Source organism: Calonectris borealis, chromosome 12, assembly GCF_964195595.1.
Source record: "Calonectris borealis chromosome 12, bCalBor7.hap1.2, whole genome shotgun sequence".
NCBI lineage: Eukaryota > Metazoa > Chordata > Aves > Procellariiformes > Procellariidae > Calonectris > Calonectris borealis.
In genome coordinates this window covers 16,169,852-16,192,903 of record NC_134323.1, presented here as the reverse complement: position 1 = coordinate 16,192,903, position 23,052 = coordinate 16,169,852, and the positions used below count along the sequence as shown (strand labels likewise).

Genomic DNA, 23,052 nt, shown 5'->3' with positions numbered 1-23,052 from the left:
AGTTTATTTTTCCCACAACACATTTTGCTGGTGCTTTAACCTAGTTTTAAGTAGAGCTGCAGGTGGGTTTCCACCTCTTCCTTTGAAAGATTCTTTTGTAGCCCAGAATTCTGGAAAAGCCAGATATTGTGTACATTCAAAGCTGATTCAAAACATAAAACCCACGCCCCAGCTTGGTTACAGGGTTAGACATATGAGGGTTAAAATTTATAAGAAAGCAAACAGAAAAAGCACCTGGATTTTCTCATCCATGTTGCACCAAGCTGACTCCATATTACTCCAGTCAGATGCATGTCAAAAGAAGTTGCATGGGATACTTGATATGGGGAATAGTTATAACATAGTGTTTAGGGATTTAAACAAACAAATTATACTTGTTGCAACTGTATCTTTTATACTATTATTATTAATTATTAATTATTATTGTTAGTTAATATATTATTATTATTATTTGGTATCTTTTATATTATTCTAATTTTTTTCCTTAATGTGTGTGTAACATGGGCAAGCTGTCTACTGAAAGATCATAGCTTGTCTTCCAAGTCCGTATGTTCACTGATTTTTAAAAATCATTGTATAAATGTATGCAAGTGCAGCACTGTTACATTTCTTTTCACTTGACGCAAGAAATTGTATAATAAGACAAACAGTTCTTAGAATTTGGTGTTTTGAAGATTTGGCTCAGTACTTGCAGATGTACATCCGAACATTGTGAAACTGCAAAAATAACATCAGTGAATTCCTGTGTAGATCCATAAGGAATACAAAAGTGAGTGAATACATTTCTCAGCAGCTTGTGAGACCTCTCAGTACTTTAAAAAGAGCAAGTCTTACATTTTACGTTGTTTTACAGTTGTGTGCATAGACCAAATAGTTAAAAACTGTTATTCTGATAATATAAGATACTAGCAAAGTAATAGAATATGCTCTCTTCATTCTGGCCAAGATTAAGGGAAATGCCCAGGTAAGGTTTGCTGAAGTGAATATGACATGTTTAAAGTTCTCCATGAATTCCAACATTTTCCTAAAGCAGGACAACTGTGCACAGTCCGTGTTTCCTTTGACTGTTTAAAAGCACATTTTTCCAAAATTATTTACAAAACAAATGACCAACCAAATGTAATTATTCATTCTGTTTATGTTTGATCAGTGTTAATGTTATCCTTTATTAACTCTTATTGTGATAGGTAATTCTTTGCACATGTTCATTCCTGGGTTACAGCAGAGTAAAAATAGCTATATAACAAGATTGAAACCAGCCAATACAAAATAGCCCTATAAATTTAAATTAGTGAAAACATGACTCACCTCTAGATGGTTGCATCTTTGCTGAGTTTGCAGTGATCCAACTAGATAATTTATGGCAAGTGCTTTGCTTGGTTTTAGGAACCATGAAAATTAATGGCCCATATAAGAAATACTCATCTCCTAAGACTACGTCCTCTCATTTTCTCTGTTAATACACATGTAACATGCCAATCACACAAAAAGTAGGTTTTGCAAAAGAATTTTTTTTTCTTTTTTTTTTTAGGCCACAGTATGGCGGCAAATTCTGCCAAGGTTCAAGTCGTATTTATCAGCTTTGTAATAACCAGCCATGTCCAGCAAATAGTTTGGACTTCCGTGCCCAGCAGTGTGCGGAATACAACAGCAAACCTTTCCGGGGATGGTACTACAAATGGAAGCCATATACTAAAGTGGAAGGTAATTATGCCACAGGTCTGATGGACAGAGGCAATTGCAGGAAGCGAGCTGAAAGCTGTAACTCATCCATATTCTTTGGGCAAATACCACCCTGATGTAGGCAAATAGAAATTCAGTTGGCTTATTGGAGATGTGTTTGCTTTCTAGCATAGTTGAATCTGGCCTCCTGTGCGATACTGCCTGTATGAACATGCAGAATTGATTTCGGTTGTGAATTTAAATCTTTGTCCTTAGCATGACTCCCTGGCTGTTGCTACCCCTCTCTTTCATTTTATATTACATATCTGTTAGTGTAAAACCAAAACAATTTCCATGAATTTTTCAGCATGGGAAATGTGAGCTCCCACAATAACACTACCAGAATCTTCCTTCCTTTGGAATGTTCTCACATTTCGAAAACGTAACAATAAATCAACCTTTTAACTTTTCTGCTGCTATAGTCCCATGAGAATTGGAAAAAAACAATGTACTGGCATAATTTTTTTAAAGTAATCTTTTCCTAAGAGATCTTTATAAAGTTCAGGTCTCAATAACTATTTCTTGTCTTTAGTACAAGCAAAGTTTATTTCTACTTTACACATCTTAATTTTGCGAATATTTTGAATCAGTATTCATTTTTGTCAGATAGAACAAACATTTTCTGCAGTTTGAAAGCACAGTTTGTAGCTGCAGTTGCTACTACTTGAATAAAAGTGGCTGGATTATGTCACATTGTATCTGCTTTGTTTAGCATCTGCACAAATTTGCTTTTGATGATAGTAAGTGTGTAATTATATATATATGTATACATACACATACATGTAACTTTCATTCATAGCCTGATTATATTTTCTTCAAAAGACTTTGCAGACATTTTCGTGGATATTTAGAAACCTATGTCCTAACAGCCTCTGTGAACAGAGGAAAGACGAAATATGGTTTCACAGCATGTAACAATGGATGTTGTATAATAGGGAGGATAATGCATCTTGTTTAACAGAAATTAAGGTAGCCTACCTTGGTTTTACAGGTAGGGGCTGTGTTTAGTAAAAGAAATAGGAGCTTAAAATTAGGGACAAAGGGCATAATTTTCAAAAGCAAGGCGTCTCCAAGTGACTCTGAACTTGAAAATGCCTGTCCTTACTTTCTTAGCTGCTTTTCAAAATCTCCCCCAAGATCTACATTTATAGTCCTGAAAACATGATCTGTAGCAATTGCTACAGATGCCTTGACTCTGTAGAAAGTACTATTGAAAATCCAGCTGCTTCTTTGAGAATAAAAGGATACTTTTTTGAATCCAATTTCATGTTCTTCAAAATTTTGTTACGCACTTACTAGTTGTATTAAAATTGTGTATTTCAACAATTGTGACAATATTTACAATTGCATGACTATTTTTGTCTACGTAGAATTAATCGGCCCTTTAGAAGCATAACATACCATCCGTGTATAAGAAGAAATTTGATTGACAATGGTTGGGATTTTTTAGAGGAAAAGTGCTTTTGTTAAGGGAAAATCTGGCCCCAGTCCTTGCTTTCAGCTGAACTGATCATTTGTGCTATCGTGTATCTTTTTCAAATTTTAGCTAAAAGTTAAATAAAATTATTACAATCTCCCATTTCTCTTAATAAAAAATGAAATTTGAAACTGTGAACCAGTGGAACTGAAATCAGGGCCATATCAGCAGAGCTAATGCAGTGTGCATGTTTTCACACTGGTTTTGAATTCTTAATTCTATGTGTGGACAGTCAAATCCACGTGTTCTTTTAAAGTAGCATAATATAAGCTACTGTATTTGGCTATATTTCTGCCCATCTTGGGGTCCTAATATGTCACCACACACAATTAATCCTTGTAGCTTGTCATCTAGGATGCAGGAAGAAAAAATAGCTTTTTTTTCCTTTTTTTTAAATTGTGCTACAGGTTTGCTAATACATTCTTGTCTTGTTTTTTTTTTTTTCCCCGCCCCCCAGAGGAAGATAGATGTAAATTGTACTGCACAGCTGAAGACTTTGACTTTTTCTTTGCAATGTCCAGCAAAGTGAAGGATGGAACTCTGTGTTCTCCAAATAAATATGATGTTTGCATTGATGGAATATGTGAAGTAAGATAAAATTAAGTTTCTTACAGTCCTAATGTCTTTTTTTTTTTAAGTGGGCAATTGACTCCTTTATGGAAAATGCAGCTGTTTCTTCAAATTCCCTTGTGTCTGAGTCCTTCACTTGTGCCTTTTGGTTGCAGCAAGTAGGGTGTGATCATGGACTTGGTTCCAAAGCTGTATTGGATGCTTGTGGAGTTTGTAAAGGAGATAATTCAACGTGCAAGTTCTTTAAAGGCCAATACTTGATCCAGCACAAAGCTAATGGTAAGGAAAGCTGTTCCACATGATGATCAACTCATTGCTCTGCTGTATCCCCATGTAATATATATGACTCCTTGCTCATTAGGGCAGTGGCTAAAAGTCCAGATGTGAACTGAAAATCACTGGGAGAGGAGAGTTCACATTTCTCCTGTTTCTTGGTAACAAGAAAGCTATGAGCATGAGTCTTGGTTAGTTAATTTGCAAGCATTCCTCTTGTTTCTTAAGCCACATTTTCCCTTTACGTGTGAATTTCCTCTTAAAAGAGATTTTAGGATTCAGGCAAGTGAAAAAGTAGCTGTCAACAGCTCTGACTGGAATGGGACTGTAGAAGATACAAAAAGCGATACACAGCATAATGCCAAACATGACAGTATTTCCATGTCCATTTTCAAATTAAGTTGACTGGAAGCCGTCCAGCTTATTCAGTGGATGATCCAGTCACTGGGAGGTGGACTTTTCTTTAGTGGACTGTCACAGGCTTCTTGTGAAATAATCTCACTATGCCTTAGTTAGGCATAAAATGCAGATAATATTTCTTTATGCATGGGAGTATTTTGAGGATCCATTTACTGTTGATCATAAGACATGTCAATACTACAGTAATATAGGCCAGGAATTTGTTTAGGATATAGTAATATAGAGACACAATGCTAGAAAAATAATAACTGAATGCTCTGCGAAATTAGCATGTTGGAGGTTGTCAGTGGTGTCTCATCTGACTGTAGAATGAGTGAGATTTCTACATGCTCAGAGCGCAGTGGGTTACAGCAGGGAGATCCAGTGGTATACAGAGCTTTGTGAAAGCTCTCTGCATCCCAGTGCATCTCACCTCAAAAACCTTGTCCATGATGGAAGCAGTACCTTCCAACTACTGTAGGGAACTAGAGGGAAAACATGGTAAAACAATTACAGTGAAACCACCATTAGTCTGTTCTTGCTTTTTCTTGTCTTTAATCACAAAGAAAAATTCCAGGAATTGAAATACCTCTGAGTTACTCTGATTACAGGATGCATAGGGGGGTTAAAATCAGAACTAGTTTCTCTTTGTGAAAACGGAGTAACTTTGGTGGATCAGAACAGCTGTCTTCAATATCTTTTAAACTGCAAAAATCTCAAATTAGCTCAAAAATGATAAGCCATCTCTATCTATATGACAACTGCAAAAATGTTGCTTACTTCTTTATTTCAGACTACTATGCTGTGGTCACTATTCCAGCAGGAGCACGCAGTATACAGGTCCATGAAATGCAAATCTCCACCAGCTACCTTGCAGTGCGCAACCTCAGTAAAAAGTATTATCTAACAGGAGACTGGACAATTGACTGGCCAGGAAAGTTCTCTTTTGCTGGAACAGTTTTTGATTATCAACGCTCTTTTAACCATCCAGAGAGTCTATATGCAGCAGGACCAACTAATGAGACACTGGTCTTTGAAGTAAGCTTTCTTCTGTTTATTCTTCCCTTGATGTCTATTACAGAATTAGTAACGACAGCTTTAGCTCGGCACTGAAGCTCTCAGCTAGATTAAAGAATAGCGTTGAGTCACGATAGTATTCAGACTTAATTGTGTGGTCATGCTAGATTGAAAGGCCTTTCACCAGTTTATCAAGTTTAGTAAACTGTCACAAATCCTGTGAAAAGGAAGGTGCATAAAACACACCATATAGCATTGTTTCTCAGTTGCTGCACAATGGTAATAGAGATTATAAATGCATCCCATAAATGGTATACAATAAAATTCAGTGATGTAAAAATTAAATCTAACATTATGGCAAGGCTTAATTGTAACAGTTTCAAATAATGCTTCTGAAACTCCAGGCGTATGTAGCCATTTTTTACATCTTCCTTGGGACACAGACAGTCAAAGTACCACACACAGGCTCCTGTGTAATTTCTGTTGATTCAGTTCTATTGATAGCATCTAAAATAATGAAATTTTTACATGTTTATCTCCCAGTCAAATTTGTATCACCTACTCTGTCTGCCAGATGTCTTGTGTTGAAACTATATTTAGTAGAAAGTAAATTTGGTACTTATATGGTTTATTCCAGTGTTACAATTTTGAAATTGGCCACTAATAGTTCTGTTCTAAAAAAAAATCTCTTTCTGCATTAGGTTACTTTACTAGATTTTCTTTTAAAATGCATCAGAACATCTGAGGGTCAATATCTGGCTGAATCACCACAGTCTTTACTCCCTGTTAGCTACATTAGTTCGCCTGCTTTGTTAGAAAGCTCTAGCAAATCCTTGGCTTTGTAACTCATCTGTTATGTCTGTTTTGATGAATCCTTCCCTGTGAGAAGGAAGGAGCCCTCTCCAGAAGGGATTCAGTTCCTTCCCACACCTTCCAGCCGTACTTTGGTCAGCTCACTATCAAACGCATAGCTTTCTCTGGTGTGCGCTTGGGGAGCATAAGAGCGAGTGCTGTACCTGTTCTCTGAGGCAGCAGTCGGCGGTTCTTCGCCCCATCAGGTAACACCGACACTGAAAACTGCTCTCTGCAGAAGTTTAGCAGGAGCGGTTAGCTGAGAACTCTGCATCCCGTCTCCCTTACATAGCTTTGTTCTGTTAAACTAAGAAACATAGTAAGTATAGACTGTGACAGGAAATACATTCTTCAAGGATTATTTAAACTTTCACAACTATTCAGTACAGTTTTTATTTGGAATACTGAAGAACCTTACTGCTATTCATACTGATTGAGTAATGTACTTAAACGTATCTTTAAGAACCGCTGAAGTTCATGGACCATGAACACATGTTAAAGTCCTTTAGGAAGAACACATTTTAGAATGGACAGCTTGACATGGGCTAAGGGTGTGTATTTTCACAAGTTACTATCACAATTTGCAATGCCTTTTTAAAACATTTTTTCTCAGTTGAAGAATTTTCATTTTGGGTATGTATGTTAATAGGGATGCTTTAGTCCAAGGAAGAGTTTGGTCTACAAGTTATAGACATGCTTCCCTGTCTGCAAATCACCTCCAAAATAGCCTTAGATCAAAGAAACAAGCACACTTATAAATACTATGAAATGTTACGCTGAACTCTCAGGAATCTTATTTGTCATAATACAAAGTAGATTGAACTGTATCATTATAGGGCTAAAGTATGAATAATAAATTGCCTGCAAGATTATTTAGTTGGCTGCATATTGTGCACATACTTTGCAGAATAAAGATTAAAGAAAAAAATTTTAATGCCAAATAACATTTCTATTTTCATCCTATCAAATTATGCTAAACAGTTTTATTAAGATTTAACATTTAACTGGAGGCTATTGCTCCTATGAGAGCTTATTTAAACTTCCCTTGTATTTTTATTGAAATACCTACACCACTGGCATTGGTAACTAGGGATTCTAACGACTGAAAATGTTACAGTTACGTATTCCCCAATTACATATATCTATGAGCTGTAGTTAAGATTTTTCTTCCTTTCAGTAATTTAAGCAACAGTCAACAAGCTGAATTCTGAAAAAAATGCAAAACTTTGTGTGTTCAGAGATCTGCATTATTTATGATTTACCAATAACTCTAAGCAGCAAAAATGCCAATGAAAACTAAAGAAATATGCTTTTATGAGAAAACACACATATTGCTGAAGATCTGTTTGAAGCAGTAATAATGAAACAAATCCTACTTCAACTATAAATACCAGAAACTGATGGAAGGCTGAAAAAAGGAATATTTAAGCATACTACATTGTAACTTTGTTTTTATTTTTATCTCATCTCCTCTGTAATTTTCAAAGAAGCATACAAAAAAAGTCCTGCCAGAAATTTTTTACCCAATTAAGTTGGTTTTCAATAAGATAAGGCTTTCCAGGGTTTAGACCTCAACTTCTTCCTGTAATGTTTAGATATTTTTTTCTTCATTTTTTAATTAGGTTGTATTCAAAAGAAATTTAATACTTATTTTCTAGATTAGTTTTTTTTCCAGAAGAATTCAGTGGCAAGCCCTTGTAAAAATGCACATTGCAGGTATTGAGAAATTGAATAAACTGCATGCATAAATACAGGAAATTTTATTTTTCAGGTGGGCAGAAAATAGAAGGCTTTGTAGGTGTATTTATTGCCATTCCACTATGATCTGAAAGACAGATTAACACGGCTTGTGCCTGTTTAATTTTGTAGTCTTAGTTTTGCTAGACATTTGTGTGGTGACTCAGACGGTCCAGGTTTTCGACTGTGTTTCTGAATGCAGATCAGCCTGCATGTATCCATAAAGTTCAGGTTACGCACGTCCTCTGAGCAACATTCACAGGAGAGGATGGGACCAGTGCTCTCCAGGTATGGGTCCAGACAGGTCTGGCAAGTCTGTGCTCAAGGCAATCACTTCCTTTGAAATGCAGTCATTCCCCAAAATATTTTCTTGAAAGAGACATCTGAAGCATGTATTAAGAGAGAAGGAGGAAACCCAAATAAGAAAAAAAATCTTAAAATTCCCTATTGTCTTGCATATCACAAGTTCAGCCTTGCAGTTCTACAAAATGTTTTGTACAGTATGTTCCTATGCATCTATTTTTCTATCATTTTTTTCAATAGTTCAGCTGAGCATGTATCATTTAATCAGACTTTGCAGTCCTAAACACTATTCAAAAATGGATAAGAGACAATAGAAAGACTGATAAAGTGCTTTTCTTATTTACCCTGGAATTTCACAAAAAAAAAAAAACCACACATATATATTTGCATATATTATATGATGTAATTATGGGAACGAGTTATACCAAAGACGACAAAGGGCACTGAATCTGTAATTTAACTTAGTTGTGGGAGAAAAAATACAAACTATAGTGGCCAAATATTTTCTGAGGAGAAGGAGAACATTGTGAGATGAATGTGGAATTAAATGTGTAGGACTAGTATTTCCTGAGCACTTCCACAACTACTGGAAGTGTAAATGCATGATGAGATTTTAGAATTCATCAGAACCCTTTCTGGATTCAAGAATTAATTTCACAGATGGAGGGAAGGGAAAAACCAGTAAACCAGTGCCCTTCAGAATTTGTGTATCTGTAGCCTTCTGAAGTTAGTATTATTGATACTTTGGTGATTGTGGCTAAAGTTGAAATGAAAAATATTCATGGATTCAGAAGGCAGTTCCTGAAATGGTCAGATTCAGGTTACATGAAATAACAGACAATGGACAAAGGGGTAGAAATATGATAGTTAAATGATAATCTAGGATCAGAAATTAATACCAGGTTTTTAAAATATGGTTTCTGTAGCATAATTGTCTCATCTTAAATGGAAACACGCTGGATTTTTTTTTTTAATGTAGTTGAATATATTCAGCTCATTTATCTGTCATTTGGTCATAGGTAATCTAAGGTCAGCTCTTTCAATTTAAAGACCTTGTCAGTGTTTTTCTGTTAACTGAAAAATACTTAACTTGAGGAGAAACAAACAGTAAATTCATCACTCATTTATCTAGCTTTGCAAATAAGGGCTGCCAGTGGGCACCACTGACTGCTGAAAATACTTTCCAGAAGAGGCTAGCAGAGCACAAGGGACATTGCCATCACAGGGCTCTACCAATACAGAACTCGTATGAGGTTCACTTGTGACATCCATTTGGTGAAATATTCAGTCACCCTCCACGACTGACTCGAATTACGGGAAAGATTCTGAAAGGGGCTGAACTGTTATGTGGGTGTGAAAAGTATTGCATGACCAGGGATTGATAAACTAACTTAAAACCATGAGAGTTTAATAATTTGGTTTTTCATTCTATCAATAAACGGATGAAGAATTGACTGATTTGAGAAGTCAAATACGATTTGAGAAAGCACTGTAAAGTTTTTCAGGATGAGATAGGATCAGTATCCTTACTGAAGTTTACCTCAGACTTGGTGAAATACTGAATCAAGAAACTGTGAAATCTTTTGGGGGAAAAAAAATAGTTTATTTTGACAGCAATAAGTAACAGATGGAAAGGATGCTTTGCAAAGAGGCAGGCATTCATGGGAAGAGAAGGTGAATGGAGCTTCAAGGCAGGAGTATGTCTAATTAAAACCAGTAAATCACTTCCTCTTTATCAATAGGGGAAAAAAAGAGAAAGGAGGCCAGGTGGAATGACTTTACTGATTATCTAGCTGCCACTGGGAAAAAGCCAAGTTGCAGTTATAAAGCATTACATTTATTATTAGCTACTAGATGATAAATTTGTACTGATTTCCCCTAAAGAGAAAGTAAGCTAAAGAGAGCTAAGATGTGCTTATAAGATACAGATGTTGATTCAATACAACGGATAAAAGGGTTCTCCTTTAGTGAGGAGAGATTAGCTGGACAGTATCCCTGAAGGTTGTACATTTAGCATGTGAACAGTAAAAAAATGGAGACACAATAACAACAGAAGATAAATATGAAACAGCTGAAGTAGAAATGAGATCATACAGGACCTTTCAAGGATACTCTTTTTTTTTTTTTTCCCCCTTTTAATGACCTTAGTGGACTTTCTTGAAAAACAATAGTTTGTCATAAGCTTTTAGTTAAGACTGTGTTTAAAGTGACTTTAGAAATATTGAAGAGATAAACCCCCTTTTGTTTTAAGGTTTGGCTTAAGTAACCAATGGGTAATTCTTCCTTTACTGGTGCTTTCCAAGCAGGTGTTCCCTCACTTTCCTTTGAAGCTCCTGGTGCTAGCCACTGTCGAGGATCCCATCCAATAACTGCCCAGACAACGCTCCTGTTTTAGAACTTGTTTGAAACAGTTTTCTACCAGCATCATATGCTGCACGCTTAGATCTATCCTGCTGAAACTAGAGTAAATTCATAAAAGTCAATGGAATTAATCTTGATTGAACAAAGAAATCAGAATCTGACTTAGGATGTTGGATGTTACAATATTTATTAAACAGCCTGTAGCTTCACAGTGGATGAAGACTGCAGGTCTCGCAAGCGTAACACAGCCAGGCACTAGTCTTCCGCACAAACTTCTCCATCTGCCCTTATTGGTGTAACTGATGGCTCACGGCAGAGAGCTTAACTCTGTTACATCCACCTAAAGAAATTATCAAAGACTTACAAAGCATGGGAGTGACCCAGGAAATGTAGATGCAATTTGAAGACTCAGATCAAAGCTACCATGTATGCTGGTATTCAAAGTTTGGGCTCATGCCCATTTTGTAAATTATGCACATGCAGAATGAGTAAAGATGAAAATATATGAAGCACAGTAGCTATTCCTTTACCTGGCTTTTTCTCTATGCTCAGCTTCACTCAGTAAATGATTTGTAAATGTCTATTAGTCCTTCACAGAGATAATGAGTCTTTTTTTCAGCTTGTTACATGCCAGGCATTAGTATGCTTTCCTTTACATTGACAGAATATTGTGGAAGAAAGGAGATAACCTTGCGTAAATTAATCTCTTTTAATTCAGTATGTTGCAAGTAACTTCACATACATATCTTACAATAAAAAACACCTGAAAAACACAGAGTCAATCAGAACAAAGCAATGTTGATAGGTTCTTTAAAAATTTGACCTGCAAAATGGAGTATTGTATTGAAAACTTAGGATAGCCATGGGAAAAAAAAAATAATCTCAAACAAAGGAGCAGATGCACAGCTAGTTTAGAAAATTTATTGGTTTAGCTTTGAAATCAAAATTAGCAGCAAAAGGAAAAGGTTCTTTACTCAGGAGAATTCAATTTATCCATTGTTTTAAGATTTTGTGCCCTAAGCGAAAGACACAGTTCTTTTTCTTCAGAATAGATCTGGCAGATTCCAGCCATAGAGTCTGTGGTTTTCGAACTCAAGAAGCTGTAAATTTTATAACTCTGCGCCCTGCGGTCAGAGCTGCTGAGTGTTGTGTCTGAAGTCAGGTGGTTGGTGTGTTAAAGGTAGACATTAAACAGTTCTATTGAGGAACTGGAAATGTTTAAGGAGGTTGTTTGCCAGCTGTAAATTTGGGAGCAAATGCCAGTTGGCTGAAAAGATGCTGGAATGCATCCAGTTAAGTAGACTAGCACTGGAGGTCTTTCCAAATTTGTAGGTCTGATAACTTGGCTGTATTTGCAGACTTCAGTTATTGGGTTGTTAAGGAAGGGCTTTATAATGAATGTTTGAAAATACGATAGAAAACTTTTTATATGCTCATTACTTTGGCAAAATTGCAACTTTGCAATAGTATCGCATTCCTGATAAAAACTTGGTTGAACATTATACATTGTATACTATTTTTCAGCTGAGTGCCAGGGACTTTAAAGTATATGGTTTTGTGCCCTGCAATATTTTGTCTCCAATACTTTTCCAGAATTTGATTTTGCCCTTTTTCCACATAGCTGGGATGATACAGGAGGAAAGAGACCTGACTGTGATGCAGCTCTTGCTTTGTAAACATTCCCTCTTGTAATCTGCTGGGTGGGAAGGGGCTCTAGCTTTGGCTGCCAACCAGGAAATGGAGAGGAAGTTCACCTCATCACAATTATAATTGTGTCTACTTTCCAATGCGCAAGAAGGGGGTGTAGCCCAAGGTCTTAAAATATGTATGGCCCAGCTTGCCTGGTGTACAGGATTTACCCCATAGGCACTCACTCAGCTGCAGGTTGCGAGTTTCTTACATCAATGTGTGGTTGTTCTCTGAAGTGATAGATACTAACATGTCTTGTTCTAACTCGTCCGAGACCATTTCCTCTCCATTTCCTGCGATCTCTTGAAGCACCAGGAGAATATTGCTCTAACAGGAGTAAAACTGGTTGCCACTTTTATCTTCTCATCCTCCCTTTTTCATGTTCTGAGTTCTGTTGTTCAGGATGCATTCGTTCTGTTTCTTGCCTTATTATCACAAAGTAAAGAGCACTTTCAGAAGACAAGTGTTCAGTCTAATACTTCAAGATACGTTAGAAAAGTTTTAAGCTTTACTGGTTTTTTTGGCCATTGACATAGCATAGTTTTATGACAGTTGTCAGAATCAAATGAGATGAGGGCTAACCCTTACACAAGGTCTTGAGGTATGGACAAAACCCCCTCCTCTTTTGACTTACTAAAAGGCCAGATAGAATTTCAGCCTCTGCACTTGAAGGAACACAGAGCACCTACTGAACAGAGAGAAAGTGCATCCTCATAGGATCATGAAAGAGGAAATCTGACTTTGACTGTTCATATATTAGCCAGATCTTTTCTAACACAAGAAGACAATAAAGCTACTCTCTGAAATTGTTTCTGGCTGCCTAAGATGCTGAGATCTGTGCTAATACCTTGGACTCGTAGGACCTTCTAAAGAGAAAAAGCAAATTAAAGTTTTTGAGGTCTGGTCTGTAAGAAGAACCAGGAAAGGAATTGTTTTAATTAAAGAAAAGTTTTCCAGGGCTCAATTCTTATTAGGGTTAATGCACCCTATTTTTTTCTGAAGCACATGTTCTGAAACGTTACACATTAGATATTTGTCTCAATTTGTCCTTAAGAGGACAGTCAAGTGAACATACAATTGCAACCTGTTTTTTCTAGAAACTCTAATACCCATGGACTTGAGGTTCAATATTCAAAGTGACTGTGGAACAGCTGTTTTAATAGAGTTGGACTTTTTGCTATCAGCAGACAGACAGCTTTCTAAAGATATTTTCCTTCATCTGAAGGGGCTCTTAAATCTTATAAAACATGAATAGCCAAGGAAAAAAGAAAGGTCCTGAAAAAAAGTTACACTGGTAACAGTTCGAATAGAGCATAGCAAATAGGGAACAGAACCACACTTTGTAATATGCTCATTAGTGAGCACCATGTGCTGGGAGCATTGAACGCAGTAGAGGCCTTCTGGAAAGACAGTATGAGATCCAGAGATTCAGAGCGCATCTGTGCAGGGCAGCGTGAAGTTGTACAGCAGTCTCAATTCTAATGTTTCCTAATTTCAGTGTGTTTGATTTTAATCCTGTTCTTGTAAAACAGTTGTGATATATACATACATGTATGACTCACCCCTAAAGCAGATACAGTAATATTATTTCTATCAAGAATATTCAGTAAAAATAGAGAGGTCAGTAATCAATCTCAGATCAATTTCTTCTGTGATCTCACAGGTATTCTAAGGTGCTCATGAATTAAGCTTGGATGGGTGAGATGAAAACTTTCACATGAAATACTTTAATTTACCTGTGCTTAGAGGATCTTCTAATCTGAATCTTCCAATGAGAAGGCACGTGCTTTCCAATTCTTTTGGAAGTATTTTGCCTTTTACAGTCCTAATTGCTATATTCTCAGTTTGGATCATTATTAAGGTTCACTGACTGAAGTAAAATCTTTGGATACTAAGAATGGAAAATACTGCATCCGTTTTTCTTTCTTCTAGAAAAGTAAACAGTATGCAGTCCAGATCCTTCATGTGTTCAATATTATTGAGCTGGAGGTCATGTAAATTTGGTTGGAATTTTCACTGTCATGGGTAATTTCTGTTTCCCAATAGGTACATTTTCAGAATACTTTAAAACCGTTGGCTACATTTCAAAATGTTATTGTATTTCTTGGTCTTAAGCGACATAAATGCAAGTGTGTTGCTATTTTATGAAACCAGTCTATACAGAGATCAGTTCTACCTACATGGATTGCTTAAGCACTCAGGTTAGACATCAAATGAACTTAACTGATATTTTATTAATATTTTGAATCGTAATCATTAACATAGACTGAAATTGTACTTGAAATGCTAGTGCTTATCAAAAAGCATATTTAGGGACTGAGGTTAACTGCACCTGCTCTTTATATTACTATGACCAGATCCATACTGGTGAAGAATTAAAACTTAGTAGAGCTCTGTAACTGTAAACTCTTGCACTTTTTCTATTAAGTATGAATATAAATGCACTTTGCTGCCAGAAAGTTTCTAAAATAAATGTTGTTAAATAGAAATTTCTCCCCAAATTTAGGTATATGTCAGATGTTCATGCATCTTGCATTGATTATAATTCAGACTTGAAATGAATACAGTGAATTTTAAAAAGTTGCCTACATGAAAACTGCAATATAATTCACCACTAAAATAGTACACCCCCGAGAGCTAGGCTCCCTGAGTTAAATGACAAAAATTATTATTATAGTCAGTAATCACACTTTCTATAAATTTTCTAACACATTATGCTAAAATCATGAATAAAAGATTTTTCCAATCCTTTTTCCCTTGTAGACACCCAGGGACGGGTCCTTTCCTGGACTGAAGCTTTTTCAGGTTCAATCATCATGAGAAAATACCAGCTGAGGGTCTTCCAAACAAAATTTATCACCAGTCTGCACAGAAAAAAGCTTTTTATAAGAAAAAAAACCCCAAAACTATTTTATACCCTCCGCCTCAAGAACTGAGGAAGCCATCTCTAACCACCTCTATTCCCAGTTCCCGCACAGCTATATTACTGCTTTGCTCAAGCTTCTTTCAGTAAAGGGTTTGAGTCCTGCTTACTTAATGGGCAAAGGCTTCTTCATTCATAGAAGACATTGTGGAAGGATCAGCTAGCCTGGACGAAAGGAGAGGAAATTTCTCCCACCCCCAATCCTTAATCCATCCCTGCACTGCCACAGGCAAACTCCAGCACCTGCCAGTGAGCCCCCAGTGAACGCAGGGACCCACTTGTTAAGGGCCAGTTGCAGGGGCAGAGCAGTGAGAGCTGGGGCAGGGGCAGCGATTAATACTGCATTGCCAAAAGTCTTTGGATGATATTTCACACCTACTGAAGGCATTTCTGCTTCACCAAGCCAGTCAGATGCCTTCTGATTTAAAGGAGCGTTATGCTGAACCGTGTATTTCTGCACTCTTCTGTTATGTGCCCTGCAGGTGTTAGTCCAAGCAAACGCTTTGCTGTTTAGGAATTACTTTGATGGTTTTTAGTTTATCAAAAAATTAGGTCTCCTGAAAATTCTTTCACAAACATGGTGTGTATAAATATATTACGTGTGTATCATGTTTAGTTCATCTTCCTTTAGAATGACAGAATCCTTTTGGTTTTTTTGACCCCTTCCCTTTTTTTTTTTTAAACAAACCCCAAATACCCCTCTATAGATCCTGTTACAAGGCAAAAATCCTGGGATTGCTTGGGAATATACATTTTCCAAAACGAACAATGAAAACAAGACATCTGTCAAAAAACATAGCTACTCCTGGGTGACGGTGCAGTCAGAATGCTCAGCTACTTGTGGTGGTGGTAGGTAACTTTCCAATTGCCAATCCTTTTCTTTTTCATTTTTTTAAAGCATCTCAAACATTTCAGCTGCCTTTAATTTCGCAAACACGTGTATCAATACATACAGGGAGTTACACTGAACAGCTGGTCCTTATTTTTTTATCTGACAACTTATAACATAGATGAAGTACCTTCATATTTCCTTTATAGTAAAAAAAATTCATGCCAGCCTCAATTCATGTCACTTGTGGTGACTCAGTCTTCTTTCTTTAGGTCAATCCGTATGCATATGATATCTTGCTGTTGAAGTGATGTGGGAATTAAATATGTGCTTTGATGTTGTTGTAATTTGGGAACATAGAAAGATACCAAATAATGAGTAAAATTTATCTTATCTGTAGAGAGTAATTGAAGACCAAAATATTATCAAGACCTTTACTGACAGTTGCACCCTGATCTTCTCACTGTTTAATTACAAATATTTGAGTTCTGCCAGGTCAGAGCCTGAAATTCTGTATAAGCTAAGGATTTCTTATTACCATATTCCTCTAGGTATTTGCTTTGCGCAGACTATCTATTTGTTTTTCTAAATCCTGGATGTTCTGTCAGTGAAAGTAATTCTGGGATGTAATGAAAGCAGAAAACTGGTATGTGGGAAGTCCTGCAAAAAGAATTGAGAATTAATATTTTAGTGGCCTTTAAATTAGAACTGGGTCATATAAATAAGACTATATGATGCAGTTGTCTTTAATGCCAAAGAATGGGACTGGGTGACCAAGGAAATGCCATGTTATGCTCCTGTATTGGCCAAAAAGTCCGGGTGAAATTCAGGAATAGCTCGCTAGTGTGTTGTCAGACTTCACAGCATCTCAGTAGACTGTTTATGGAAGAAAGACCCACCAGGAGCACTGCAGACATCAAATATGACAACTGTATTTTTCTTGCTTCCCTTTAAAACAAATGAAGGTTGCAGCGTGAATATAAAGCTGATGGAAACAACTGTGTTTCCAAATTTGACTCGCTGTGCCCAATGAACCATGTGTGAGGTGAATGATACATCTCAATTAAAAGATAAATCTATAAAATCACTTCACCTCTTAAGGCATTTGTAGTCTTCTCTGTAATCTGTCATGATGTTGACACTAGATAGAGTTTAGGTACAGGAACCTGCAGAATTCTGAAGTCTGTAAAGATACACTGTAAAAAGGTGCAAAATGTTCTGTTGCAGTTTGCAAGTGCATGAAGAGAGCTCTAAGCAAGCACTGCTAGTTTCTGCAGGGAATTAGGACTTGAGGAATTACTAATTTTTGCTGGGGGAAGATTCTGCAAATATGCTGTTTATAACTAAAATGTTTCATCTGGCTTCAATAGTACCTGTGTTACAGAGAAGGAAATTAATGTTAAAAACATGTTCCGAAATTAAATCCTATTTTATTTACTTCAAGTCAGTGGAATTGTACCAAGGATGAGCTTGGACTTGTTTAGTTAAAATTCTTCCCTACTACTTTTTCTCTTATATTTTGAGTAAACGTTTATTTTACTGTATTTTTTTCTAATACTTCCATAGGACACATTACAGCAAAAGCAGTTTGTTTAGAAGATCATCGTACACGGGTTAATTCCTCCTTTTGTGGCCCAAGGACGAAGCCTTTAACTGAAACAAAACTATGCAATACTAATCCCTGCCCAGCGTAGTAAGTTCTCTTTATTTTTGTACCTTTTCGCTGTGCCTAACGACTGAGTCTGCCACGAAAGAAGTCCTCTCCGATAGGCACACAGAATTGTATAGCCTGCTAGATGAACCCACTTTTATTCTGTAACGTAAAACAGTAATTGTTTAAAAATGTTAGTCATGTAGGCTTCTGCCCAATGATAATAATAGAGGCGGTATTTCTAATGTTGCTAAGCAAGACCTCCTGAGGATTGCTTGCAGCTCTGTCACCATGCTGGGGTTAGCTATGTGACACTGAGTAAATCTAAGTTACTTTGAGGCCCATTCTGCCACCTTTACTCACCTTGAATCAATAAGACCATTTCCTGAGGAAAGTGCTACTCCCCGTGTGGAAGCTTGGCCCCATGACTCAGATTCCACATATTAGATTAGGTCAAAAGAATCTTGTGAAGTGTAATTAGTGATTTTTGGACAAAATGTCTCACAGAGTATTATGATACCAAGAAGAGGACTATCTAAACCAAATAAATCGTCAGCAATGCTCCTGGTGCCCACAAAAATAAATATGAAGACATGCCTATGTGAACAATCTTATTTTCTAAAAGACGTAAGAAAGGTGAGATGCAAAGGAAGACATTGACGTATAGATAAGCATTTAGAATCCAGCTGGTCTAAATCAATAGAGCTCCTTTAAAAACAAGGGAGTTACACTGATTTATAGTAGCTGTGGTAGGGGTCCTTTGAAAAAAAAATGTTGTGTGCTCATATAATTAAACACAGTATTATGTGGCTCAGAATATAAATGGGTAGATTTAAGGACACATTGGCCATCTTTCTTCTGCTGTTTTTTTCACTTTTGGATTCCTGACTTTGCAACCTTAGCATTACTTTAATTTTATACTAAAGATCAGAAAAGCTGTACTATGTTGGACAAGACATTTTGACTTCCAGAACAGGAGATTTTCTAAAGCGATATGTTGAAAAAATTAAGAGTGTTTCAGCGGGAAATACAGACAGTTGAAGATGCATTGAAGCGCACAGGCAGCAGAAGGCTGAGGAAATGGAGGAAAGCTCTAGACCTGGTGTCATCTGCTGGTTTTACTCTGTGGTGATAAAAGCAATGGGTGGTAAAAGCAATTGGCTAAGCCTGCTCCCATACTTCATAAAATAACACAGTTAATGAAGTTCAATAGGAAGCATTCCCCATCTCCCCCAGTCCAGAAGAGAATGATGGGGCAAAGCAAAAAAATGTATATGTTCTGCAGTGGCTTTGTTTTTACTTAAAAATCCATAGTTTGCAATATGTTGAACATAATGAAAAATAGTCCAGTAATAGTTTGGAATTTCCTGCAAAATTTAAAGATTACAGCAGAGTACACAAAATCCAAATGGCAAATTATACACTATGACCACAAAACGATAGAGATAAGGTTTAAATAATGGTAACATGTGACACGAGAGCTCCATGTTCCTGCTTCAGCAGTTTCTTTAGATTGCGTTTAGCCACATGATTTTCTCAATACCAATTTTAAGTAATCTCTGTAGCCAAATACAATCTTTTCATATGCAACTTATCTTCTGCCAGAACCATTTTTATCCAATGAACTCAGTATCATGTACACAGAAATGTATTGCCTATGATGTTCCCAGGAGTCTTTTTAAGCTGTTTATGCTCACCTTTGTTTTGATGTGGCATTGTTATGCTATAAAGCTTCACCAAAATCATACTCAATTCTATTGACCACACACAAAATTTCCATTTCTATTAAACAGAGATCCCAATGTATTTTGAACATCCACTGATATACCTATCACTGAAAATGCTGAATATCCATTTTGACACGCACTGCAATGTTTTCATGCTGAAATTGCTTTGATATTCTTAGATTTACTACTTTAAAACACAATTAATGACTTGAACCCTAAAAAGAGTACAAAAAGAAAAACCATAAAAGCCCTAAGCCACCTTTAGGGAAGAACAATTCAACTCACTAATTAATTATTTTTAAAAACCTTAGGATATATTAATGTATGGAGGATCTACATGTAGGACCATGTCTTAAATTAACAGATTGCCATTCAGCTGAGTGAAACTATGCCAGAATATCTCTGCTGAGCAATCTGCCCAGAAAGTCACGGCATGTAATATTTCCCATAAAACCCAAGACTGCCAACATCAAAAAATGTAGTGGTAATAAATACCATGGAGGAAACAAAGAGTGCTTAATAGCCAGCAAATAAAGCAAAAACAAATATGGTAGGCATAATAGGCAAGGGAAGGAGGTGAATAATAGATGAGATACAAGCGTGTCAGTTTTGCGACATAAAAGAGGCTCCAGACTTATAAAGGTCGGTGAGGAATAATTACTGCATAAGAACAAAGACTTATTAGTCTGAGTAGGAACAAACTACTGTCCCAACAGTAAGAACACAGAAAGGCATCAGTACTGCACACTGTTGTTGTTGGATTTCAGAGCTGCCAAATCTGGTCATAATTATTTAGTTATTTGAGCTAATGAAAGATACTCTTGGATCACAGCCCAGATAATCTTGAAAAATGGCAGTTTACTAGAGAACATTAAAGTAGGTTTATTACCCTCTCCTCTGTGAAGACGGGAACTTTCTGGGCAGTTACGGTGAATAAACTCTGAAAATGAACACTTTTGGTGCTCTACCCATCACTGTTGTCAGAAACATCAAGGCAAACTAATTAAAAGTTGTAAAATGGATTAAAACTATAACTTTTTTCCAGAAGTTTGTATTGCAATAGTCCAAATATTTATAAATCAGACAAAAAGGAAACTTCTGACGTGTTCTGGAATTACATAACTACTGACTTTTCACATTAATATTTCTTTGTCCTTAAATTAGTGCTTTTTATATTTCCCACTACTTTTGGCAGTTACTGAAGTTACTAGACTGAGAGTTGGGATTTCTTCTATTCCCAAAGGAATTTTTCCAAAATAGGCTTTTTATACATTTTTTTACAAATTAAAATTAGATTTGTTTTCGGGCAGATGTGAACAGACAGGCAAATGGGATGCTGTTCATCTTTCACACAGTAAGAAAAGAAAAAAAAAAAAGCTTTCTTGTCATTAAAACTGTATGTAAGCAGCTATTCCAGTGGTCACAGGGCTGATGCTGTGAGAAACTGTGGAAGTAGGATAGGCCAAGCAGTCGGATTTGAGACGAGCACCTTTTCTGTGGCATGAATTATTAAAAATTTGTAAAACTGCTGTTTTAAAATCTTTAGTTTAAATTTAGTGCTGGGTCTTTGAATAAGAGTTCTCAACTTGAGTAATCATTTAGTCATTTATAATTTCCTTTGTTTCTTCACTTCTGTTTTCCTATCTAATTGTAAATGATCTTACATTGTAAGCCTTCGAGGACAAAGACACTTGGTTGTATGTTTGCAAAGTGTTCCACAAAGGCTAGCGACCCACTCAGTGCTTCAATAATAGAAATACTGAGCCGCTATTGACATTTCAAAACTGAACTTATCCTAAGCAATTGGCAGTAATTCTTCAGACTTTGTGTAACCTCACTGACATGATCCATAACTGAAGCGTGCTTGTGACTAGAGTGTAGATTTGCCCAACAGCTTTTGCTGATTAAATTTCCTCTGTTTTATTTAGATTCTACATCATCTGTCTGCCAAATTTATTAGTCTGAGGACATTTAAATCCTCCAGACACTAATGACAGGACTGCTGATTGTAGCAAGAAAGTTCTTTTTTGTGAATAGAGGCCAGTAAGGTTTGACATAAATACCACTGGACAGCACCATGCCAACATTTGTCGCCCTGTGTGAGTGTATATCTACGCACAAATACATTGGGAGGTACATGCTCACCTAAATTGGCCCCATTCTTCCCCTGCCATGCCAGCTTTTCCCTTATATCAGCTTAGCTGAATCCTCCTCCTCCTGTCTTCCGAGAGAGATGTAAAAAGGAAAAAATGTAACAACAAAGGGCAGAACTTTCCAGTAATAGAATCTTATCGATTTACAGAACTCTCTCCGTCTATCTGGCTTCTTCCTTTGGCCTCGGGTCTGTTAGTCTATTTGGAGGTGTCTTCAGCAGCTAAAGTGACAAAAATCATCTTCTGATGTCATCATCTTACCATTTCTTTAGAAAAGATTTTTCTTTTCCTGTTTCAGAGAGATTTTTTTCAATTAAAAGCATAGACGTGGTTAGAAAGGAATGGTGATTTGTTAGCCAGACCCTTAGATCTTCTAGATACTCCTCCAACCTCAATGGCAGCATCTCTCTCAGACCCTGTGGAATGCCAGATTCCAGGTCGGATTCGTAGGCAAGTTGGTTCTGGTAGATGAGAACTGTAAATAAGTAATACTAGTTTTTCTAGTTGTGTGACTTGTATTTCATCCCTAGCAAAATGTTCCATGCTTTAAAGATAGATTATGTAACTAAGGCTTTTTGATTGCTTGAACAGATATCAGTACATCAGGAGAGTAGGCGAAGCAGAATCCCTGAATAATTCACATTTGATAGGTGATTTTATAAAGCTAATTGGACTCTTGTGTTTCTAACATACATTTTCTCCTTTAAGCTGGTCAACAGGCGAATGGAGTGCATGCAGCAAATCTTGTGGAGGAGGGCAACAAAGTCGTCTCCTTCAGTGTGTCCAGAAAAGGGCTTTCCAAAGAGAGGAGGTAGTGGCCCATTCCCTGTGTCCTGTCAGCACCCCTACACAGGTGCAGATGTGCAGTAGTCAGGACTGCCCACCTGAATGGAGCTCTGGCCTCTGGTCTCAGGTAATTTGGAGAAAAACTTAAATTTTTGTCTGCTGGCATAATGAAAATATTGCCAAAAACTCTGCTCAAAAAGAAGAATAGTGCAAACTTTGTGAAGATCAGTATTTTGCAAGTGCTCTATTCATGAAAATAATATGTTAACTGTGTATATATTTTAACTAGCCTTCCTAACTGCTCGGACAGGAGGGCTTGCCAGAAGTGGACATGAGGTGTCCTTTTTGGTACATACAAACAGATGGATAATTTTTTCTGGTTTCATAACTTAACGCTCTATGAATTCTTCAAGGCCATTAACCCCCTTCTGAGATTACTTCCCACAGCAATATTAACTTTTCTCAGAGATGACAGGCAGTCAAAGAATGAAGAAATATTTGGGGTTAGAGTTGCGTATTAATGCACACACATATGTGAATTGTGGGTTGATAAATTTGTGATTCACACATTCACTAATCACTT

The 23,052-nt window shown here is 36.7% G+C and overlaps 1 protein-coding gene across 1 annotated transcript in view; it reads left to right on the top strand.

The window, feature by feature from the left end:
• Positions 1 to 23,052, top strand: part of ADAMTS18 (ADAM metallopeptidase with thrombospondin type 1 motif 18) — a 79,381-nt gene that overhangs the window by 46,374 nt on the left and 9,955 nt on the right. Inside the window, exons 14-20 of the mRNA XM_075161450.1 lie at positions 1,532 to 1,704; positions 3,657 to 3,787; positions 3,925 to 4,048; positions 5,235 to 5,479; positions 16,031 to 16,172; positions 17,719 to 17,845; positions 22,392 to 22,596. Coding sequence (XP_075017551.1) covers positions 1,532 to 1,704; positions 3,657 to 3,787; positions 3,925 to 4,048; positions 5,235 to 5,479; positions 16,031 to 16,172; positions 17,719 to 17,845; positions 22,392 to 22,596 — 1,147 coding nt within the window. The remainder of the gene's footprint in view (positions 1 to 1,531; positions 1,705 to 3,656; positions 3,788 to 3,924; positions 4,049 to 5,234; positions 5,480 to 16,030; positions 16,173 to 17,718; positions 17,846 to 22,391; positions 22,597 to 23,052) is intronic.